Consider the following 18,933-nt stretch of genomic DNA (forward strand, 5'->3'; position numbering starts at 1 on the left):
AATAAATAGTTGTGTCCATTTTTTTCAAGGACAGCATACTTTGGTTACTTAATTGTATTTTATGGCAATTTTTCTCAAACACCAAAGTAATATTAATTGTGCTATTTAATTTATTACTTCCTTGCTTGGAAACCAAAAATTGTGAGGGAGGCAACTTTTAAAGTTAATGGCTGGGACCTGATAGCTTACGCCTGTAATCCCAGCTATTCAGGAGGCTGAGATCTGAGGATCATGGTTTGAAGCCAGCCGAGGCAGGCCCAAAGTCCATGAGACTTTCACCTCAAATTAGCCACCAGAAAGACAGAAGTATAGGCGTAGCTCAAGGGGTAGAGTACCAGCCTTGAGCTAAAAAATCTAAAGAAGAGAGCTCAGGATCTGAGTTCAAGTCCCAGTACTGGTGCAAGAGAAAAAAGTTGACAATGGAAAGAAAGAACACTAAATGTGTTCTGTCGGACACGGAGATGGTTCATCCCTGATTTAATCTACAGCTGACAAGCATTCTGCAGCTTCCTCAAGGTTGTGTGATAAAGATGTAACTTCCGAGCTCAGGGTATAGATAGGGACCGAGTGTGTCCCCGCAGGGTCCTGTCTAAAAGCTCAGTCCCCAGCCGAGCACGGCTGACGGGGCGGAGCCTTTAGGAGGAGAGGCGGAGCGGAAGCCACTCAGGCACCGTTGGCAGGATTAATGCCAGTCTCAGAGGACAAGCCCAGAGGCTGGAGAATGAGTTAGAAAAAAGAGCAAGCTTGGCCCCTGCGTCTCTCTCGCGTCCTGTCTCGCCAGCTTCTCTCTCTCTTGCATGTGCATTTTCCTCTATGACACCACACATTATCTAACGCATTGTCTAGTGCACGCCAGTGGCCTCTCATCAGAGGTGGTGGGGCCACCTGACCCTGGAATTTTAACTTCCCAAATAGGAGGTAAATAAGCTCTTTACTGCCTACAGCACCTAGCCTGGCCCCAGCTCTGGTGGCTCACACTTGTAATCCTAACTACAGAAGAGGCAGAAACTGCGATTCAAAACCACTGTGGGGAGAACAACCTGAGAGACCCCATCTCCAACCAATCAGCGAAAAGCAAGGCTGAAGGCATGGCTCAAATGGTAGCGTGCCACTGTGAGCAAGAAAGCCTAGTGAGAGTTCAAGGCCCTTAGTTCAAACTCTAGTAGCATCAATCAATCAATTAATCAATCAATAGTACCCAGCTTCTGGTATTCTGTTGAAACAGATAACACAGTAATGACTATATACCATTTAAATATGTATCTTTGACATTTTAAAAGTTCATATAGAGAGTAACTGTCAGTGGATAACAAATAAGTACATTAACACACTTTTAACTTTTCAAAAGGGACACATAATTCCTTTAGAGAAGAGGGATTGTTTGTTCTCTCTCTCTCTCCCCGCCCCCTCCTTCACAGAGCTTCCCAAGTTCCTCAGAGGAAAATCAACATTTTCTTCAGGTTTAAAATCTAGCACAAAGAGACAGAAGGATTACATTGTAACCCCAATATTATAGTTTACTCATTCACATCTGGTAAGTGTTGAAAAGACCTGTGGATTTCTAGTTTATGTGCCCCAAGTGTAAGGAACACATTTTTTTTCAAAATAAAGTCTAGTTCCATAGTCCAAGTTGGTCTCAAACTTGAAATCTCCCTGCTCCGGCCTCCCGAGTGCGGGGATTACAGGGGGTAAATCATTACTCCTGGCAAAATGTAACTCTGAAATATCACTGTTTGGTTGGAATAAAGAAAACATGTGGCCCATGGGATTTGGAACCGTGACTGAAAAGGCAGGCATTTCACCAAGATGTCCAAGCGGGAAGAATCCCTGGCAGCCTGGGTGCTGACAACAGTGCGAGGAAACACGGCGACTCATTCTGCGGCATTCTATTAAACAACAATCCGCGTGGAGCTTGACTGTGACGTTGGTGACGCACGGCCATCCATTGGTTGTTCTCACGAAGCGGGAACGTTCCTCAACTCTCTGATCTGTGACAGCCATTGGGAGCTTCTTTGATGTGGTCTGGTATTTCGAATACATACACTGGGAAGCAACACTGTAACAGACGACACTGAAGATGTGCAGCAGAAGAGGGGTGGGCCGGATAACCACGGGTGAGAATGGTCCCTCCCGGTGCCGCAGAGGAGACTCCGCATGGCTAACAGCTCCTTTAACAGTTATTGGCTCCAGGCTTTCGAAATCCTCTCCCATGGGCTACACAGAGGCCAAGAGAGAAAGGCGTCATGCCCCAAAGAGGACAACCCACTTGGTTCATTTCCATAACTAGTCCCATAAGACCAGAGCTAGCGATCACCCAGCCCTTCCTCACCTGTGAACTTAGAACTGGTCAACATTGTTTTGTGGAGAAAATGGAGATCATAAAGGGGGGGAGGGAGAGGAAGAAAGGTTGAAAAGTTAAAAATGATAAAAGTTAATCTCTTAACTACTAGAGATACACAAGTCATAAGTTGGAACATTGTTTCCAGAAGAATCTGGGAGTGCAGGGCCTGGGATTGCGCTAGACTTTGACAGGCACTGAAGACATAACTGCTATGTTTCCTAAAGGATCACGAGAACCTTCAGGACACCAGCAATGTTTCTCTGAGCCCACTGGTAGTTTCCCAAGTGAATATTCATCCTTGCACAATACAGTGTGATCAGCTGCGGTGCCACACTACCAGGAGAGCAGAGAGATGTGTCGAAGATCCGATGCCCGGGGCTCTTGGGATCTACTGAGCTCGTCCTACGATGGAAGGAAGGGAATGGGAGGAAGAGGCTCACCTACCAGTCCGCGTTGCCGTGGTGCTTTTGATGGAGAGGACCGACGAGTAGAGGTGGCAAAGAATGGAGAGAGGGGAGATGAGGCCGGAGAAGGAGGGATGGGATGATGGGAGGGGAATGAGGAGGACAGCTAGGAGGAAGTTACCTGCACTCTTCTCTTTCTCCGCCTGGGGCTATAATCCTGGAGAAAGAACTTCCCATCTGTTTACGTCTTACCTTATGAAAGTGGTTGAGAGCTGGGGAGAAGACTGGCCCGCCGCTCGGTGCTCTCGGGCCGTCTCCAGACCTCCCGTGACTCGGTGTGGCGGGACGCCCTCGCGTCTGCACCTTCTCTCCCCGGGGGCAGGGGCCAGTGCCCCCTCTGCCAGGACACGCTCGCTTCGCCACTTTGGGGGTCACTGTGCATTCTGGCCCTCGACACCTAGCTCCCCCAGATTATGCCACGTTCGTAACATTCAGAATGAGGGAAGGAGTAGACAGTTTCAGTGCCATTTCAAGCAGAAAAGAACTAGGAGAAGACAGAAAGAGGCCGCCGACTCATCCAGGGTGCACGTAGAGCCTCCTCAACGGGAGGACGGAGAGTTGAAGCCAGCTGGGTAGACAGCTCTGTGAGACTCTCATCCCCAATGAACCAGTGAGAGGCTGGAAGTGGAGGTGTCAAGGCTGAAGCACAAAATGAAACACATTTAAATCATCCACAGTTCAGGTTTCTGGTGATTTTTTTTTTTTATCAACATTCTATTGCCCTAGGTCTCCTATTATTTTTTTCCTGTCAGGAGGAAAATAAATTACTACCAAGTAGATACTGAAGCTAAAGCCAATCCTCTACTTCTAGTTCCAAAGGTAAGAGTGTCTAAATTCAATCTAAGAACAACTATGTTGAGAAATACCTTAGCTGCCAGTGTGTCTGGAAAGTGTAGAAATTCTCATGCCATGATGATTTTGGTTATCTAGAACCAAAAAAAACAAAAAAACAAAACAAAACCCAGTAAAGCAATGCTCACCATGACCACACTGGCGATTTCATGTAGGGTTGGAGATATTTCCTTGACGATCTCAGTTTAAACCCCGGGAGAAGGAGAACCATGAGCACCACGTGCGTTCATTCAACACAAGTCGCAAGTAGCTGCCCTGAGTGCATCGGGGACACGTTCCTTCCGCCCAGGATTCCACGGCCCACCGTGGCACCGCCGAGAGCGAGACAGCCAGATGTTTCTTGGCCCCGGGCAGGAGGGTCTGCTTCATTCCCAGCCTCCAGGAAGTGTCAGCCACAAAACCCTGGCAGGGGGCAAAGGGGGCGTTGCCCCTCTACTTGTGGGACTCATCTTCTCCCCAGTACAGGGTAGGACACAGCGGGGCCCCCCACAACCATCCGGCTTCTTGCTCTGCTCGTTCTTCCCAGCCACATCCTCCCTTCTTGAGCCACAGGAACAGCTGCAAAGGGAGGCCTCTGCCTTGGGGGGGGGCTCCTCACCAGAGAACAGCTGGTGGTGGGCGGGCCCAGCACTCAGCACCCCAAACTGTGGCTGGGCCCTTTTGTCATCAAGCCCTGGCAGCTTACTAAGTAAAACACAGACTGCTCCAGCCCCCGGGGGGACAACAGTCTAGGTAGAGCCGGCACTCGGCAACATGGAGGCTCTCCTAGGTTTTGCGTGTGTCCTATTTTGGGTGGGACTGTGGTTTGAACTTGAGCCCTGCCAGTTTTTACTTCAGGCTATTGTTCAGAGAGGGTCTTGCCTGGCAACCAGGCTATTCTCTACCCATGCCTGGCACGCACCCTGTTCTCTGTAACTCATGGCAGGCCTGCGTCATCCCGCGTGCCTTATGGACTGAGATGGAGTTTAACCTTGTGACCTTGAACTGAAATCTTTGGCCGTAGTTTCAGAAGGTACAGAATTCAAGTCGGACTTTAAAGGAAATAGTTCACAGACATCTTTTTCCTTCCTTCCTTCCTCCCTCCCTCCCTCTTTTTGTCTTTCTCTCTCTCCATCTCTCTCTTGCCAGTCCTGGGACTTGAACTCAGGGCCTGGGCTCTGTCTCTGAGCTTTTCTGTGTTCAAGACACACGTGGCTTTTTCACGATCCAATCAAAATGGCACTTCTCTTCTGGATCCCTGCCTAGTGCCCCACCCCCACTCCGTGCCGGGACCTAACCGAGTTCTCCAGACTCGCCAGGCCAGGCCAGGCCAGGCCGGCGGAACTGCGATGACAGCCCGGGCTTCCCACCCCACCCGACGGGGAAGTAGAGCCAGGCTTAAATCCTCATCATTTCTCTCGATGTCTGATCCACGACAGAGGCGCGATATACAGATAAAGATACACCCCCATCTCCCTAGGCTAGATAGGCATTATATATCTGTACTATATAGAGGTATAGTATACACTGCACAGATGTATCTACATACACTAGAGGCCTCCACAGGCCACACGCTTGGTAGACACGTGAACAGGTGTCTGTACTCCGCACGTGTATCTGTAGATGGGCGTGCACATACTCTGTAGATGATGCACAGCTCTCCACCCAGCTGTGTCTAAGGACTGCGTGCCTAGGCTTGAGCGCCTAGCCGGGTGCAATCGCGGGATGGCCGGGCGGGAGGCCACGGTCTTCCCCTGGTCCGTGGTGGTGGTCGGGTCAGGCGCCCGGGCCGGTGTGGGGGGGAGGGGGCGGCCCGGGCCTCCGGGGCGCGCGTGGGTTCCGGGTGGCTCCCCTGGCTCGCGCGGGGCACCGGCAGGGGGCACCGTTGTCACGCGGCTGGGTTCCGCGCGAGGGACACCCGCGCCCCCCCCCCCACTCCCTGCCCCGGGGCCAGGCCGGGCTCCGCAGCCGGACGCCCAGGGCCCCGGGTGGGAGGGTGGCCGGGTTCCCGCCCCGCCCGGCGGGCGACCCCCGCGTCTGCAGACACGGAAAACCCCGGGGCCCGCGGCGGGGGCGGGCGTGGAGCTGCGGGGCCGCCTCGGCCCTGGGCGCGCGACCGGGTGCTGAGCTCCGCGCCCGCGACGGCTTTCGGTTCCTCCCCCGGGCCCGCGAGGCCCACGCCCGGCCTCCGCAGGGTGCGCGCCCGCCGGCCCGGGGCGGCCGTCGGCGGGGCAGAGGGGCCGCGCGCGCCGCGCCGCCAGCCATCCAGCCGGCCGGGCACGCACCTCGGGCCCGCGCCCCGCGGCCGCGCGCTCGCCGCGCTCCCGGGGCCGCTCGGGCCGCCCGCCCGGTCGGTGGCGCGCACAGGGCCTCGCGGTCTCCGCGGCTCGGGGGTCGCCCGCGGGCAGCCGCCCGAGACCCTCGGGAGGCCCGCAGCGCGCCGGCCCCGCCCCCGGCCCCGCCCCCCGGCGCCCCGGCCCCGCCCCCGGCGCCCCGGCCCCGCCCCCGCGCGCCCCGCCCCGCGCCTCCCAGGGCCGCTTCCTTCCTGATGGAGAATCGAAACTCCAGCCCTCCGCCCGCTTTCCGGGCGGCCCGACTCTGGTCAGCGGAGACTCGGGGTGAGGCCCGGCCCCCCCCACCCCACCCCCCCGGCTCCAGGGTGGAGTCGGCCGTCCAGGCCCGCTAGGGATCGGGACGCCGCGTCCGGGGAGTCGCCTCGTGCTGGGGGAGTTTCTGTCGTCGCCCGTCGCCGGGTTTTACTTCTGAGGCAGTGTGAAAGGCCGCCGGTCATCGCGGGGTCGCGGGGTCGCGGGCAGTGACCCGCCCGGGGGGTCCGGGCACGTAAATAACGCGCGAGCACAGCCGTGCGCGCGCAGAGCCCCGCGTCCACGCGTAATGCAGCCACACGACCGATCGTGTGGGCTCACGGCCCCACGCGCGGGCACAGAGCGCCGCACAGAAACGAGGGCTACTCCCACGCAAGCGGCCGCCCGGGCGCGCAAGGCCGAGTGCGCACCCGCGAGCGCGCGCGCGCGCGCGCGGAGCCCCGGTCCGGAGCCCCGTCCTCCCCTCCTCGCGCGGACTGGCCTGGAAAGGAGGGGAGGGGCGAGGGGCGGTGCCTATGCAAACGAGGAGGGCGTGGCGAGCGCGCGGCGCCGGGGCCCCGTTCTCCCCGCGCGGACGGGCCAGGGAGGGCGGGGCGAGGGGCGTCGCCTATGCAAACGAAGAGGGCGTAGCGAGCGCGCGGGGCCCGGGCCCCAGTCTCCTCGCGCTGACGGGCCGGGGAGGGAGGGGGCGAGGGGCGGTGCCTATGCAAACGAAGAGGGCGTGGCGAGCGCGCGGGGCCCGGGCCCCAGTCTCCTCGCGCTGACGGGCCGGGGAGGGAGGGGGCGAGGGGCGGTGCCTATGCAAACGAGGAGGGCGTGGCGAGCGCGCGGCGCCCGGGCCCCCAGTCTCCTCGCGCTGACGGGCCGGGGAGGGAGGGGGCGAGGGGCGGCGCCTATGCAAACGAGGAGGGCGTGGCGAGCGCGCGGCGCCGGGGCCCCGGAAGCGCGGAGAAGCCCAGTATAAAAAAAGTACCGGAGCCGATTCCCCCGCACAACTGCTAAAGCTCCCGAGACCCGAGCGTGTGCGGCGGCGGCGGCGGGAGCGGCGGGAGCCGGAGCGGGAGCCGCCAGCTCCGGGACCACCGCGGCGGGGGCGGCCGGCGCGCGGGCGGGGGCGCAGACCCGGGTCGGAGCGGTGCGTGCGTGCGGGCGCGCGGGGGTCCTGCACCGCGGCGTCCCGCACGGTAACCCCGGAGGGCCGCGTCGCCCGCCCGCCCGCCCGCCCGCCCGCCCGCCGCGCTCCTGGAAGGGGCGGCCGCCTCCAGGTGACCCGGACGGGACTCGCTTGCGCTTTCCAGATGCATCAGCGATACTTCTGGTGCGGGGCTGCTGGCCGTGTGCGGGGCGGGGGTGTGTGGGGGGGGTGGACGGCGGGGCCCGGGCGGGAGGGGAAGGGGCAGGGCGGGAGCCCGGGGACCCCCGGGCGGGGGCGATCGGGGCGCGCCCGCACCCCCGGGGTCCCCGCGCCGCCCTCCTCACCGCACCCCCCCTCCCCGCCCCGCTCCTCCAGGACCGAGCCGGGCCCCGCGGCGCTCGGCGGGCCCCTGGTGGCGGACGGCGAGGGCGGCTTCTTCGCCATGGCCGAGGACGCCCCGGCGGGCGGCGGCGGCGGCGACCCCCGCGCGCCCTGCACGGTGCTGAGCTGGGAGCAGGTGCGGCGGCTCGACGGCATCCTGAGCGAGACGATCCCGATCCACGGGCGCGGCAACTTCCCCACGCTGGAGCTGCAGCCCAGCCTCATCGTGAAGGTGGTGCGGCGGCGCCTGGCCGAGCGGCGCATCGGGGTCCGCGACGTGCGCCTCAACGGCTCGGCCGCCAGCCACGTCCTGCACCAGGACAGCGGCCTGGGCTACAAGGACCTGGACCTCATCTTCTGCGCCGACCTGCGCGGCGAGGCCGAGTTCCAGACGGTCAAGGACGCCGTGCTCGACTGCCTGCTGGACTTCCTGCCCGAGGGCGTCAACAAGGAGAAGATCACGCCGCTCACGCTCAAGGTGCGCGCGGGGGCTGGGGGGGGGCGCGGGGCCGGGGGGGGGGCGCGGGGCCGGGGGGGGGGGCGCGGGGCCGGGGGGGGGCCGCGGGGCCGGGGGGGGGCCGCGGGGCCGGGTGGGGGGCGCGCGCGGGGATCCCCGCTCACACAGCACACACCTTGGCCATCGACCTGACTCCGGTGCCACTTTCTTCACGCGTGAACTTTCAAGGCGCGTGGGGGAGGGGGAGGGAGCGCTCGAGTTTTTCTTGGAGCCCAGAGTGCGCAGCTCGGTCCCCGGGCTTCCTCCTCCCCCTCCTCCTCCTCCTCCTCCTCCTCCCCCCCCTCCTCCCCCCCTCCTCCTCCTCCCCCTCCTCCTCCTCCCCCTCCTCCTCCCCCTCCTCCTCCTCCTCCTCCTCCTCCTCCTCCTCCCCCTCCTCCTCCCCCTCCTCCTCCTCCTCCTCCTCCTCCTCCTCCTCCTCCTCCTCCTCCTCTGCCCTCCTTTTGGTTCCTTTTCCTCCATGGTTTAACCCTTGGCTGCCCATAGTTGGAGTTGAGCCCAGAGGAGACTCTGATGGGGGAAATAAGGAAATGGCCTCTCCTCTTCCTCCTTCTCTTCTCCCCTCTTTTCCTCCCCCCTTTTCCTCCCCCCTTCTCCCCTCTTCTTCTCCCCTCCTCTCTCCTCTCTCCTCTCTCCTCTCCCCTCTCCCCCTCTCTCCCTCTCTCTCCTCTCCTCTCCTCTCCTCTCCTCTCCTCTCTCTTTCTCTCTCTCTCTCTCTCTCTCTCTCTCTCTCTGAGTCATTTTATGAGCTACTCTTTGGGAAAATCGCAGCCCGGAGCAGAACTGAGTCAATGGGATTTTTATTGTATTGGAAAATGTGAATCGATTTCGTGGCCACGTTCAGCTGACTCGGTGTGTGTTGAGGGTCTAGGTCGGTGGCTATCCGCATGGTGTTATCTGGTGAGGGGGTGTAGCAAGCCCCCTCCCTCCCCCCCACCCAGTCCACCACCCCCTGTCAGACACACGCAAGCACTTTGGTCGAAGTTGAGTTTTATCTGATTAGCTAACATCGTCCGAAAGCAGTTTCGTTCCTCACTGTGTCTGGAGAGCGAGTCACCAGATAATGTCGGTTCTTCTCCGGGGAGGGGGCCTGGGGACGGGGCTGAGGGGCAGTCACATATGACTGTCTGCCCCTCGGTGTCTTGAATGGGATGTGAATTGCAGGGCGGATATTGTGCCTATTAGACCAGTTTCAAAATAAAATAACATTTAAAAAGTCAGACATGACAACAGAATCTCTTAGTACTCTGCTAGGTCTGCCAAAAGCCTCAAACTATTACTTCCCGTCTCTTTCCCAGACGGTAAAACTACTCGTTAAATGTATTTTTTTCCCCTTCTGTTTTCGGAACACTGTTTAAGCTCCTAGGTAGTGTTTTGCCAAAACTTGACAAAACCAAAAGGGAAGACGAAATAATTCTCAGCTGGGGAGAGGATGGATGGAGTCCCCCCCCCCGCGCCCCCCCCCCGGGTTTGCTCATCTTCTTGTTTTATCTCTTCCATCCTAGGAGGCTTATGTACAGAAAATGGTTAAAGTGTGCAATGACTCTGACCGGTGGAGTCTCATCTCCCTTTCAAACAACAGTGGCAAGAACGTGGAACTGAAATTTGTGGATTCGCTGCGGAGGCAGTTTGAATTCAGTGTAGATTCCTTTCAAATCAAGTTAGACTCTCTCCTGCTCTTTTACGAATGCTCAGAGAATCCCATGACGGAGACATTCCACCCCACCATCATTGGCGAGAGCGTCTATGGTGATTTCCAGGAGGCCTTTGATCACCTTTGTAACAAAATCATCGCCACCAGAAATCCGGAGGAGATTCGAGGGGGGGGCCTGCTTAAGTACTGCAACCTCTTAGTGAGGGGCTTCCGGCCCGCCTCTGAGGAGATCAAGACCCTCCAGAGGTACATGTGCTCCAGGTTTTTCATCGACTTCTCAGATATCGGGGAGCAGCAAAGGAAACTGGAGTCCTATCTGCAGAATCACTTTGTGGGGTTGGAAGACCGCAAGTACGAGTATTTGATGACCCTTCATGGAGTGGTGAATGAGAGTACCGTGTGTCTGATGGGGCATGAAAGAAGACAGACTTTGAACCTCATCACCATGCTGGCCATCCGGGTGCTGGCTGACCAGAATGTCATCCCTAACGTGGCGAATGTCACTTGCTATTACCAGCCAGCCCCCTACGTAGCTGATGCTAACTTCAGCAATTACTACATTGCCCAGGTCCAGCCAGTATTCACATGTCAGCAACAGACCTACTCCACATGGCTTCCCTGCAATTAAGAGTCATTCCAAGATATCAGACGAGATGGGGGTGGGAAAGAAGGGGAAAAAAAAAAACAACACCAAACATAAGGGAGTGACTGGTCCCTAATTAGGGATGTGCTTTTTGTACAATGATCCGCTCCTGATTTTAAGCTAGACAACGGAATCTTTTCTTTGGTATGAGAGCATGATCCCAAACCGATCACTCTCCTTACCTGCCCCCCCTCCCCATTCTTCCGCCCAGTTGGATTCTATCTTGAAACAAGGGAGACCTGCCACTAGAAGCAACCAGGTTCTCCGAAGATAACGAGGTGGAATAATGGTTGATGACAATATGGGTTTGTAGCAATCGCTTCCCATAGCTTTGCCAAAGTGGGGGGGACTGGTAGAGAAGCTTTCTAAGGTGGAATTCGCAGAGGGATGACATAGAGGGAATAACAAAATGTCTCTCCTCACCTCGTTTTACCAGTTCAGGAGTTCAGATAGTAACAGTCTAGGAAGAAGAGGAACTCCAAGGCTGGGATGGCTTCTGAGACTCCCTAGCAAGTGCTCTCTGTGGAGTAGTCCTCATTCGGCTTGAACTCGGGATGAGCAGGAGTGCAGCAGGTTGGTGCCCTTCTTGTAACAAGCTGCAGAAGTGAGGATGCTGACACAATCCATTCATTCCAGCTGCGTGCATAGCTCACATTTTTTAAAATGTGGAAATGCAAGCAGAAGCAGCTGTAGCAAAGAAAATATGCTCCAGGACCAAAGATTTCACAGATTAAAAATTCCCAAGTACAAGAGACGTAGAATATATATATATATATACATATATATATAAAGAGTCACTATATTTGTTACACACCAGTATACATCAAAGTGCCTGTTGCTTTCTGAAAATTTGAAGTGGAAAAATTATTTTATGGCTTAATGATTATTTTATCAGGGACTCAAGAAGAAAATAAAACAACATAGAAGCTTGTGAATGGTGGAGGAAATGCCCTATTTTTTTTCCTTGGCAAATATGTGTATAAAGTTGATATTGTCAGTGTGATATTGTCCTAGGTACGTGTGTGTATTATGTGTATGTGTGCATATGATAATGTATCTGTGTACACATACTACCTTGGCTACGACCTAAAATAATATGTCAAGTAGGAAGTATTTAAATACTGTGTGCTTTTGTGTATCCGGTAGGATGGCATGAGTGGGCATATTGCAATGATGAATTTGAACCTGCGTCTAAAAAATGAAGGAGGGAAACAAGTAATATATTTATAGGAAAAGCAGAGATTATAATTTTTAGTGAGTTTTTTTTGTCTTTTTTTTTCTGTGAGCCAGAGAGAATTCCATAATGAATATTTGTTTGGTAGAGCACTCTTATATTGATAGCATTTTGACAGCTTGAAACCATTAAAGGAAACTAAGTGCGTACTTCCAAGGTATGCATTGTCATGGACCATGGAGATGATAGGCTACTTAAATCCCTAAATCCCTGACTGCTAACAAGAATTTCTGGTGATCTGAACACTACTTATTAGTATTTAAATGAGTTTATAATTGAATGCACTCTGCATTTCTGGACCACTAGAATTTAGTAAATGTGAAATGACCCTTTTTAAAGAGTATTTGCACAATTGCATAAAGTTTATATTGTGAGATATATATTATATATGATGTTTTATAAATTTATGCCAGTATGAAACATCTTTGATGAGGATGTCACACCGCATTTAAATATTTCAGTACTGTACTTTAAATTAAATCACCTTGCATTAAACCAAACCCAACTTTGTCATCCCTTTGGCAAGAGACCACAGATACTTCAGTGAAACGGGCTGATGGCAGCCCTCTTTCAGTTCCAGCTCTTCCCTCAGCCCTCCACAATACCGGTCTCTGGAAATGATGTTTGTTAAAACGAACGAGCACTCATCCAAACGCTCCCTTGGTGTCGTGACACCACCGTAGAATCGCCACCCGCCCCTGGGGGGACCACTGCTAGCTCCTCATTCCCCCGAAGGCCCTCCCGGAAGACTCTGGTCGTCAGATGGAGAGGCCGCAGGGAAGGGACTGGCGTCCTCCCGTGGGCCGTGTGCGGTGGGGGTTCATTAGTTGTCTGGGCGTCCCTTTGGGGGTTCAGGGCCGGTTAGCCCAGGTTGTTTGTCCGAACTGCCTTGTGTGCATCTCTGAAGCCTTAACTGGAACCCGATGGGTTGGCTGCCGCGGCCCCCCCTGTGAATTCCCTGGGATCCATCCTAGCCACCTGCACTGCCACTCACTTTTTGGGGGGAGCCCTTCCTACTCCCAAACCTGCTCGGTCTCCCTCCCTGGCTCAGTCTCCTGGGTTGAAGTCGTAACCACAGAACTCCCAGGAAACACGATTCGGCTTGTAGACCCATCCTGATAAACGCTCACCTGTCAGGAGGTTTTCCAAGAGAAGACGAAGGGATGCCGGTGGCCAGAGGGGGCGCTGCTGAGGCCGCCCCGGCTTTCTCTTCCCTCTCGTGGACAGGTGGCCCGCCTCGGGCTCCCTCTAGCATCCACCTGCTGTTCATTTAGGACGCAGGTTTCATGTTCCTTGGGTGGAAGGAGCCTTATTTGCAAATGTAACTTTTCATTTATTTTCTCCAATATTTATGTTCTCTTCTTGCTGACTTCAGGGCTGGTAGCTTAGTTGGAAGTGCCAGGCACCTAGCATTCAGCTAGAACAGGCTTTCCTGGAGACAGTTTCCCATATGTGCTTTAAGACTTACGTAATTTATTTCTATTTTATATGTACTATAGTCTTTGTGCATATGTAGTTGAACACACAGTGGGATATATATCTCTCTTTGTGGATGTGTGGCCTAAAATCATTTGAATGTCTGGCGAAGAGAGAGCGGTATGTATAGGTCAGGAAAAAAAAAAAAAGAAGCCAGAAGAGCTCTCAACTGATTAGTGCCTGTGATTTTGTTTGCCTTTGTGTTTATCTGGCCTAGCATGCTGTTACTTTGAAACAGAAGGAAGTTTTGTCTTCTGGAGGCATTTCTCGCCTGCCCAGTCCGGCGTGTCAGAGAACCTTCAGCCTGTGGCAGTGTCCTTCAAAAAAGTTTACTTCATCTGTAGGAATTTCCAACTGCCTCAAGAACTCTTTGAACACCAAAATGGACTTTTCTCTTCCAGAAATGGGATCAGATACCTGCTGGGTTTGATATTGGGCGGACTGTTTTTCACATGGGTCCAAAACAAAGAATACCAGGACGGCAGACTGTCTGTCATCCAAGCCCAGAAGGAAACAGTGGAAAGTGAACGTATGGTTTTTACCACCCCTTTCTGTTGTACTTATTGTTGGTTATTTTATTGTGCATAAAGTCATTTTCGATGCAATGCTGTTAAATAAATATTGTGAACTCTTTTGTAAGTGAAATGTGTTATGTTGAAGGCTGTCAACAGCTGTCAAAAATAAGCTTTTTTGTTGTTATTGTTGTTGAAAACAAACAAAAAAAACGTGTTAGATGAAACCAAAAAGCCAAAAAAGTGATTTCCTATATAGCACCTGTTTGAATATAATCTTTCTTTCCAATTTCTTTGTCACGTGGCCTCTCAGTGCTGCGAGGCAATCTCTGTGTTAATCTTTTGTTATCGTACCGGCTTGCTAAGGAAGTAAGTGGTAAAAGTGCAAGGCGGGAAGCCGTGGGACTCACTTGGAGAGAGGCGCGCCTGTGTCTGGCCTGGGCGGGAGGGGACTCGGGCCTGCTGGCTGTAGCTCCTCCTGCCTGTCCATAGCCACCCCTGTCCAGAATCACAGCCCTGTCGTGGGGTCGGACTGTGGCATGTCACAGGCGCAAGAATGGACGGAAGATGGACTCTTAGAGAAAAACAGCTGGCATGTTTGAATCAGTGGCTCGAGGGAACAGATTGTGAATTTTGTTTACAGAATCCAATATTTGGATCTCTTTTTTTTTTGTTTTGTAAATAAAAAGAAGTTATTTTTTTCTATTGATTAGCGTCTGCTCTCTTTGGTGTGTGTGTTGGCTGGCGGTGGTCTCTGGCAGCTCCCGGTGGCATCCATGCGATGCCCCCCCCCCCCGGGGTAGTTCTGGGAGCAGACCCGGCTTCGGCAGCCGTCGGAACCTGGGCACGTCCTGCCCGCAGCCGGTGCCTCTTTGACCCACTCAGCTCTGGAAGATTCCAGCTAATGTGTGCTAAGGGTTTGTGTCTGCTTGTGAGCACCACGGGGTAAGCGACCGGAAGAGAGCAGACGATTGAGCTCGGTAGCTCTGCGTGGGCACGGGGTTTGAGTAAGTCGAGGCAGTCGGCCCCATCCCTGGAGATAGATGCATCCGTTGAGGCTCCTGCCGGGCGTGTTACCCAGTACAGTTGAATCCGTGTGAGGAATGCGCTGCGGTGGTCAGGAATCAGAAGAGGAAGGAGGAAGACAAAGGATGTATTATACTCTGTCCATGTGGGTGCCCGCACCCTGCGCATGCCCAGTTGCATTCAGATGCCACCCTTTCTGCTAGCACCTAATGGAATCTCTTTTCAAAGTGCCCCAGGGTAGACATAATCTATTAGCCACAAGTTTTTTTTTCTTTCTGTAATTTAGTATGCTTCCTCAACACTGGGAGCGTGAGGATGGGCTAAGCCTCCTCCAGCAGAGGACATACCTGTGGTTTTAAGGACCACTCCAAGCCTTCATGTTGGACAGAGCCATGCCTTACATTGCCCCAGTGAAGAGAGCCACTCCTGGTATTAAAAGCCAGCTTCCTTCACACATACGCCATAAAAGTAACTGAAGTGGTGATTCGGTTTGATAGTGGTATTTGTGTGTCCTTTCTCTTCTTCCTTGCGACGTTTTCATCCTGTCCCTTGTTCTTTTCATTTCCCTTTGGTCCTCACACAATTAAAAAAAAAAAAAAACAAAAAACAACTCCTCCCACCCTTAGCTCCAGCCTGCTGTTTCGAAATGTATTAGCAGGTGGCAGTGAACACAGCCATACCCCTCCTTTCCTGAGTAGCCCCACTCCCTAAACCTGCGGTTCCTCTAATAAAAAGAAAACACAAAAATAAAATTTCAGAAGGCAGAAACAAAGAGTCTTAAAAGGAGTTGTTTAAGGCTATCAGATACATCTGAAGTGAAATGGATCTCTTCCTAAAAACTGAGTTTGAAATCAATGACACGAGTATCATTTAGTCAACTAACATACGTATCTGGGCAGGAGAAATGGTTTAAGACTACAGTGGCTTTCCCCTAGTAGGACTTGGATCTTGGTTTCCAGTGCCGTGTGCTCACCCAAGGAGCCAAAGGTGCTTGGAGAGATGGCTGAATCTAAATCCAGGGCTCAGGACTATGCATGAAGGACTTGAAGCATCTTGTAGTTTCAGAAAGCAAGGACACTTTATGCTCAGACAACAAATAGCAGAGATTAACAACCACAATGGTGGGGGAGGGGGTGGGCCAAAAGACACGGGAGGCAACCGGAAAGTCCAGAACAACTTGAGCAACACCGTCAGTCATGGTTATCGGATTATAATCCAGTGGTGTGAAATATCCACGCATCCACACTGATAATGAACAAATGGAGGGGCGAATAATTAAGCCAGGGAAGGAGACAAGTTTCTCCTGCAAAGGAGGCGATGATTAAACCCCACGTCCTAAGTGTGGGTTGTGCATAGTGGCACGGAGAGGGGAAGAGCCAGTGGCCAGTGGCGTGCCCGTGCGCGCATCTGAGAACCCCTACCTGAGCCGGATGAGCAAGGTCAGCGCGCCCTTGGCGGGGTGGGGGGGTCCTGTCCTCACCCACAAATCACTGTGCCTCGACTGATCAAGGAAGCATGGCACCTACGTGCGATGTGGCCTCCTGGATGAGGGCCCGCAACACGGGAGGGCTTAGAGAAGAAATCACGAGACGGAGTGGAGTCTCGGGGAGACCTTGGCACTGGTTGCTGAGCTGCGGGGGGCTGTGCCCTCTTCCCGTCAGACCCCAGCGACGGGCGCAACGTCCTCACCGGGCCCATGGGGGGGGGGCGGCTCTCACACCGCAAACGTCTCAAGGAAAACCTTCCTGAAAGCGAAGACTAAGGGGATTTCTGGAGAAGGGATCTGTGGGCAGAACTGACCGTGGATTTTGTTTCTCGTAGCCTTCTATTCACATTATCAAGGGATCACCCGAAGGAGCAGAAGGAACATGTGATATTTACAAAAAATTCTTGTAAAGATGCTGAACAGAGGGGCTCCGGTCAGGGAATGAGTATATTTCTCCCCCCCCTCTCTCATTTTCTCCCACTTTTCCCCCTCCCAAACTGCCCTCCCTCCAAGTTGTGCAGTTCATTTCCAACATAGTATCTAGCGAGGATCACTGCTGAAGGGTGAACTAAAATGTTGTGTTTCTTTCCAACGTTTTACAGATGCTTTACCTACACATTTTAGGGGGATGGGGGGGAGTTAAAGAAGATGGAATTTTACAGGCAATGGCTTCCTGTGGAAAAATAGGAGAAATTAATGCTCCAAAGTTGTTTAAAGCCCAGGGCTGGTGGCTTGCATCTGTAATCCTAAATACTCAAGAGGCTGAGATCTGAGGATCACAGTTTGAAGGTTTGAAGCCAGCCTGGGCAGGAAAAGTCCAGGAGACTCTTATCTTCAGTACATTATTCAGAAAAAGCCAGAAGTGGCGCTGTGGCTCACATGGTAGTGTGCTAGCCTTGAGCAAAAAGATCTCAGATAGTGCCTAGGCCCTGCAGAGTTCAAGCTCTAAGACTAGCAACAAACAAAACCAAACCAAACCAAAATCCACCTCTATCACCACCACAACAGAAAAAAAAAAACACCACAAAAAAAGGTTATTTAAGGGGCTGAGGCAGAACTCAAGTGATAGAGTACTTATGTAAGGCAATGGGTTCAAACACCATTACCACCACAAAGACAGATAGACTGAGAGACAGAAAGAATGAAGGACAGAAAGGAAAAAAGGAAGAAAGAAATGAAGGATGGATAATAACAAGTGGTTTAAGATTTCTTTGTAAGGGATCAATTATTTTTTGAACTAACAGTCTAATCCTTAATGGAGTGTTGTCCTGAGTTATTCTTTTACGTAGATGACCGCTTGTATAATTTTATCTGCTGCGCCAAGCATATTGTTTTGTTTTTCCATGGAAGACTTTCTTGGAGTGGAAGGACATCTGTACATAAACTTACCTCTCCTGACTCACTCACTGGCATTGGAGGAAGTTCAAGTGCCGTTTGAAGAACGTAGAGCCCTTGGATACTTCTTGAAGGCCTCGCTCCAGCTCAGCGCTTCCCGAAGCCTCACGCAGGCCCCGCTTTCTTCAGGACACGGGGGGCTCCCTGAACTCCAGGAACTTATAGGAGTGTGGAGCTGTTACTTCTAACCTCAACCGTGGAAAGTTCCCCTCCGGATCCCCTCAGAAACGACTGGTTCCCGGCACAGTGTGTACTTACCAGCCGTGCCAAGTTCTGTGGCATCATCGGGCCACGCCATTAGTGAACGGCTGAAACCCTATTCCCGTTCTTTCGGAAGTTTTTCTTCTTCTCTTAGCAAAATTCGGCACCGTGGGCTCCCCGAGTCCTGGAGACGGCGTCGCTCTCTGCACTCGTCCGGAATGACCTGTGCTTTTCAATTTCTTCTCTTTTAAAGCAGCAAGGAGACCCTGGCTTCTGTCTTAACAAAGGAAGGTTAAGAGAGTGGGCAATGCAGTTCGGGAGCATTCTAGAAGTCGAATCGTCAGAGCATAAAAGCAAATTAGGCACAAGGCGTAAAGTGGAATGAAGCGAGCCAGATGTAGTAAATAAAAATACAGGGTGTTCTCTCCTTAATCGACATTTCTTCCAGATAGGCAGTTCTCTTTGGAAAATGTGAACCATGCAATATTTGCTGCGCACAGTCTTATCTGTATTTTTCCGAAAGGCAAATTTGATAGGGACTGTTGCACTCTATCAGACAATCTGCAAACCTGTTTAGGCTCACAATAATAGGATCCAATGTTTCCTAGGGTTTGAACAAAGAACATTTTATAATTTGTTAATATCTAACTTTTATGAACCTTTCTAGATTACTTGCCCAAAGGTACACACACACAGTGGCAAAGGCTGGGCCTAGAGTTCATTCGTTACACAAGTGATGGACGCGTTTACTGCGTTTGGCCTTGAGCTGCGTCTTGAGAGAACCCAGAAGAGCTGAACGTCCCGGCTGGCGCTGTGGCATTCCAGCCCCATCTTCACAGGCGCTCCTGGGATCCCAGCCTCCTGAGTACCTCGGATTCTAGGCCTGGGCACCAGCTCCCCGCAGGAAATGGCAAACTTGCACTCCGTGACTGGCACTGGCGTTCTTCTCTCAGACAATAAGTAAGTTCTAGAGACTTCCACGTGCGCACAGGTGACGATAGTGCGCGCACTGCCTCTGTGAAATTTGCTGGAAG

General features: G+C 53.3%; 1 protein-coding gene across 2 annotated transcripts; it reads left to right on the forward strand.

Annotated features, from left to right (window-relative positions):
* Positions 1-7,207: 7,207 nt before the first annotated feature.
* Tent5a (terminal nucleotidyltransferase 5A) lies at positions 7,208-14,500 on the forward strand. 2 transcript variants are annotated; one of them, XM_048353642.1, is made up of 3 exons: positions 7,208-7,560; positions 7,753-8,236; positions 9,778-14,500. In XM_048353642.1, the coding sequence occupies exons 1-3, from the start codon at positions 7,541-7,543 to the stop codon at positions 10,552-10,554; spliced, it is 1,281 nt and encodes a 426-aa protein (XP_048209599.1). In that variant the 5' UTR covers positions 7,208-7,540; the 3' UTR covers positions 10,555-14,500. The 2 variants fall into 2 exon arrangements, with proteins under 2 accessions (XP_048209599.1, XP_048209600.1); XM_048353643.1 differs by having other exon boundaries at positions 7,209-7,507.
* The last annotated feature ends 4,433 nt before the right edge of the window (positions 14,501-18,933 follow it).

Source organism: Perognathus longimembris, chromosome 9 (assembly GCF_023159225.1).
Source record: "Perognathus longimembris pacificus isolate PPM17 chromosome 9, ASM2315922v1, whole genome shotgun sequence".
Lineage (NCBI taxonomy): Eukaryota > Metazoa > Chordata > Mammalia > Rodentia > Heteromyidae > Perognathus > Perognathus longimembris.

Bases quoted from the DNA above. Each gene is read 5' to 3' on its own strand.
- Tent5a (XM_048353642.1), top strand. From the start codon at position 7,541: ATGCATCAGCGATACTTCTG. The intron at 7,561-7,752 runs GTGCGGGGCTGC...CCGCTCCTCCAG, and splicing joins ATGCATCAGCGATACTTCTG to GACCGAGCCGGGCCCCGCGG. The intron at 8,237-9,777 runs GTGCGCGCGGGG...CTTCCATCCTAG, and splicing joins TCACGCCGCTCACGCTCAAG to GAGGCTTATGTACAGAAAAT.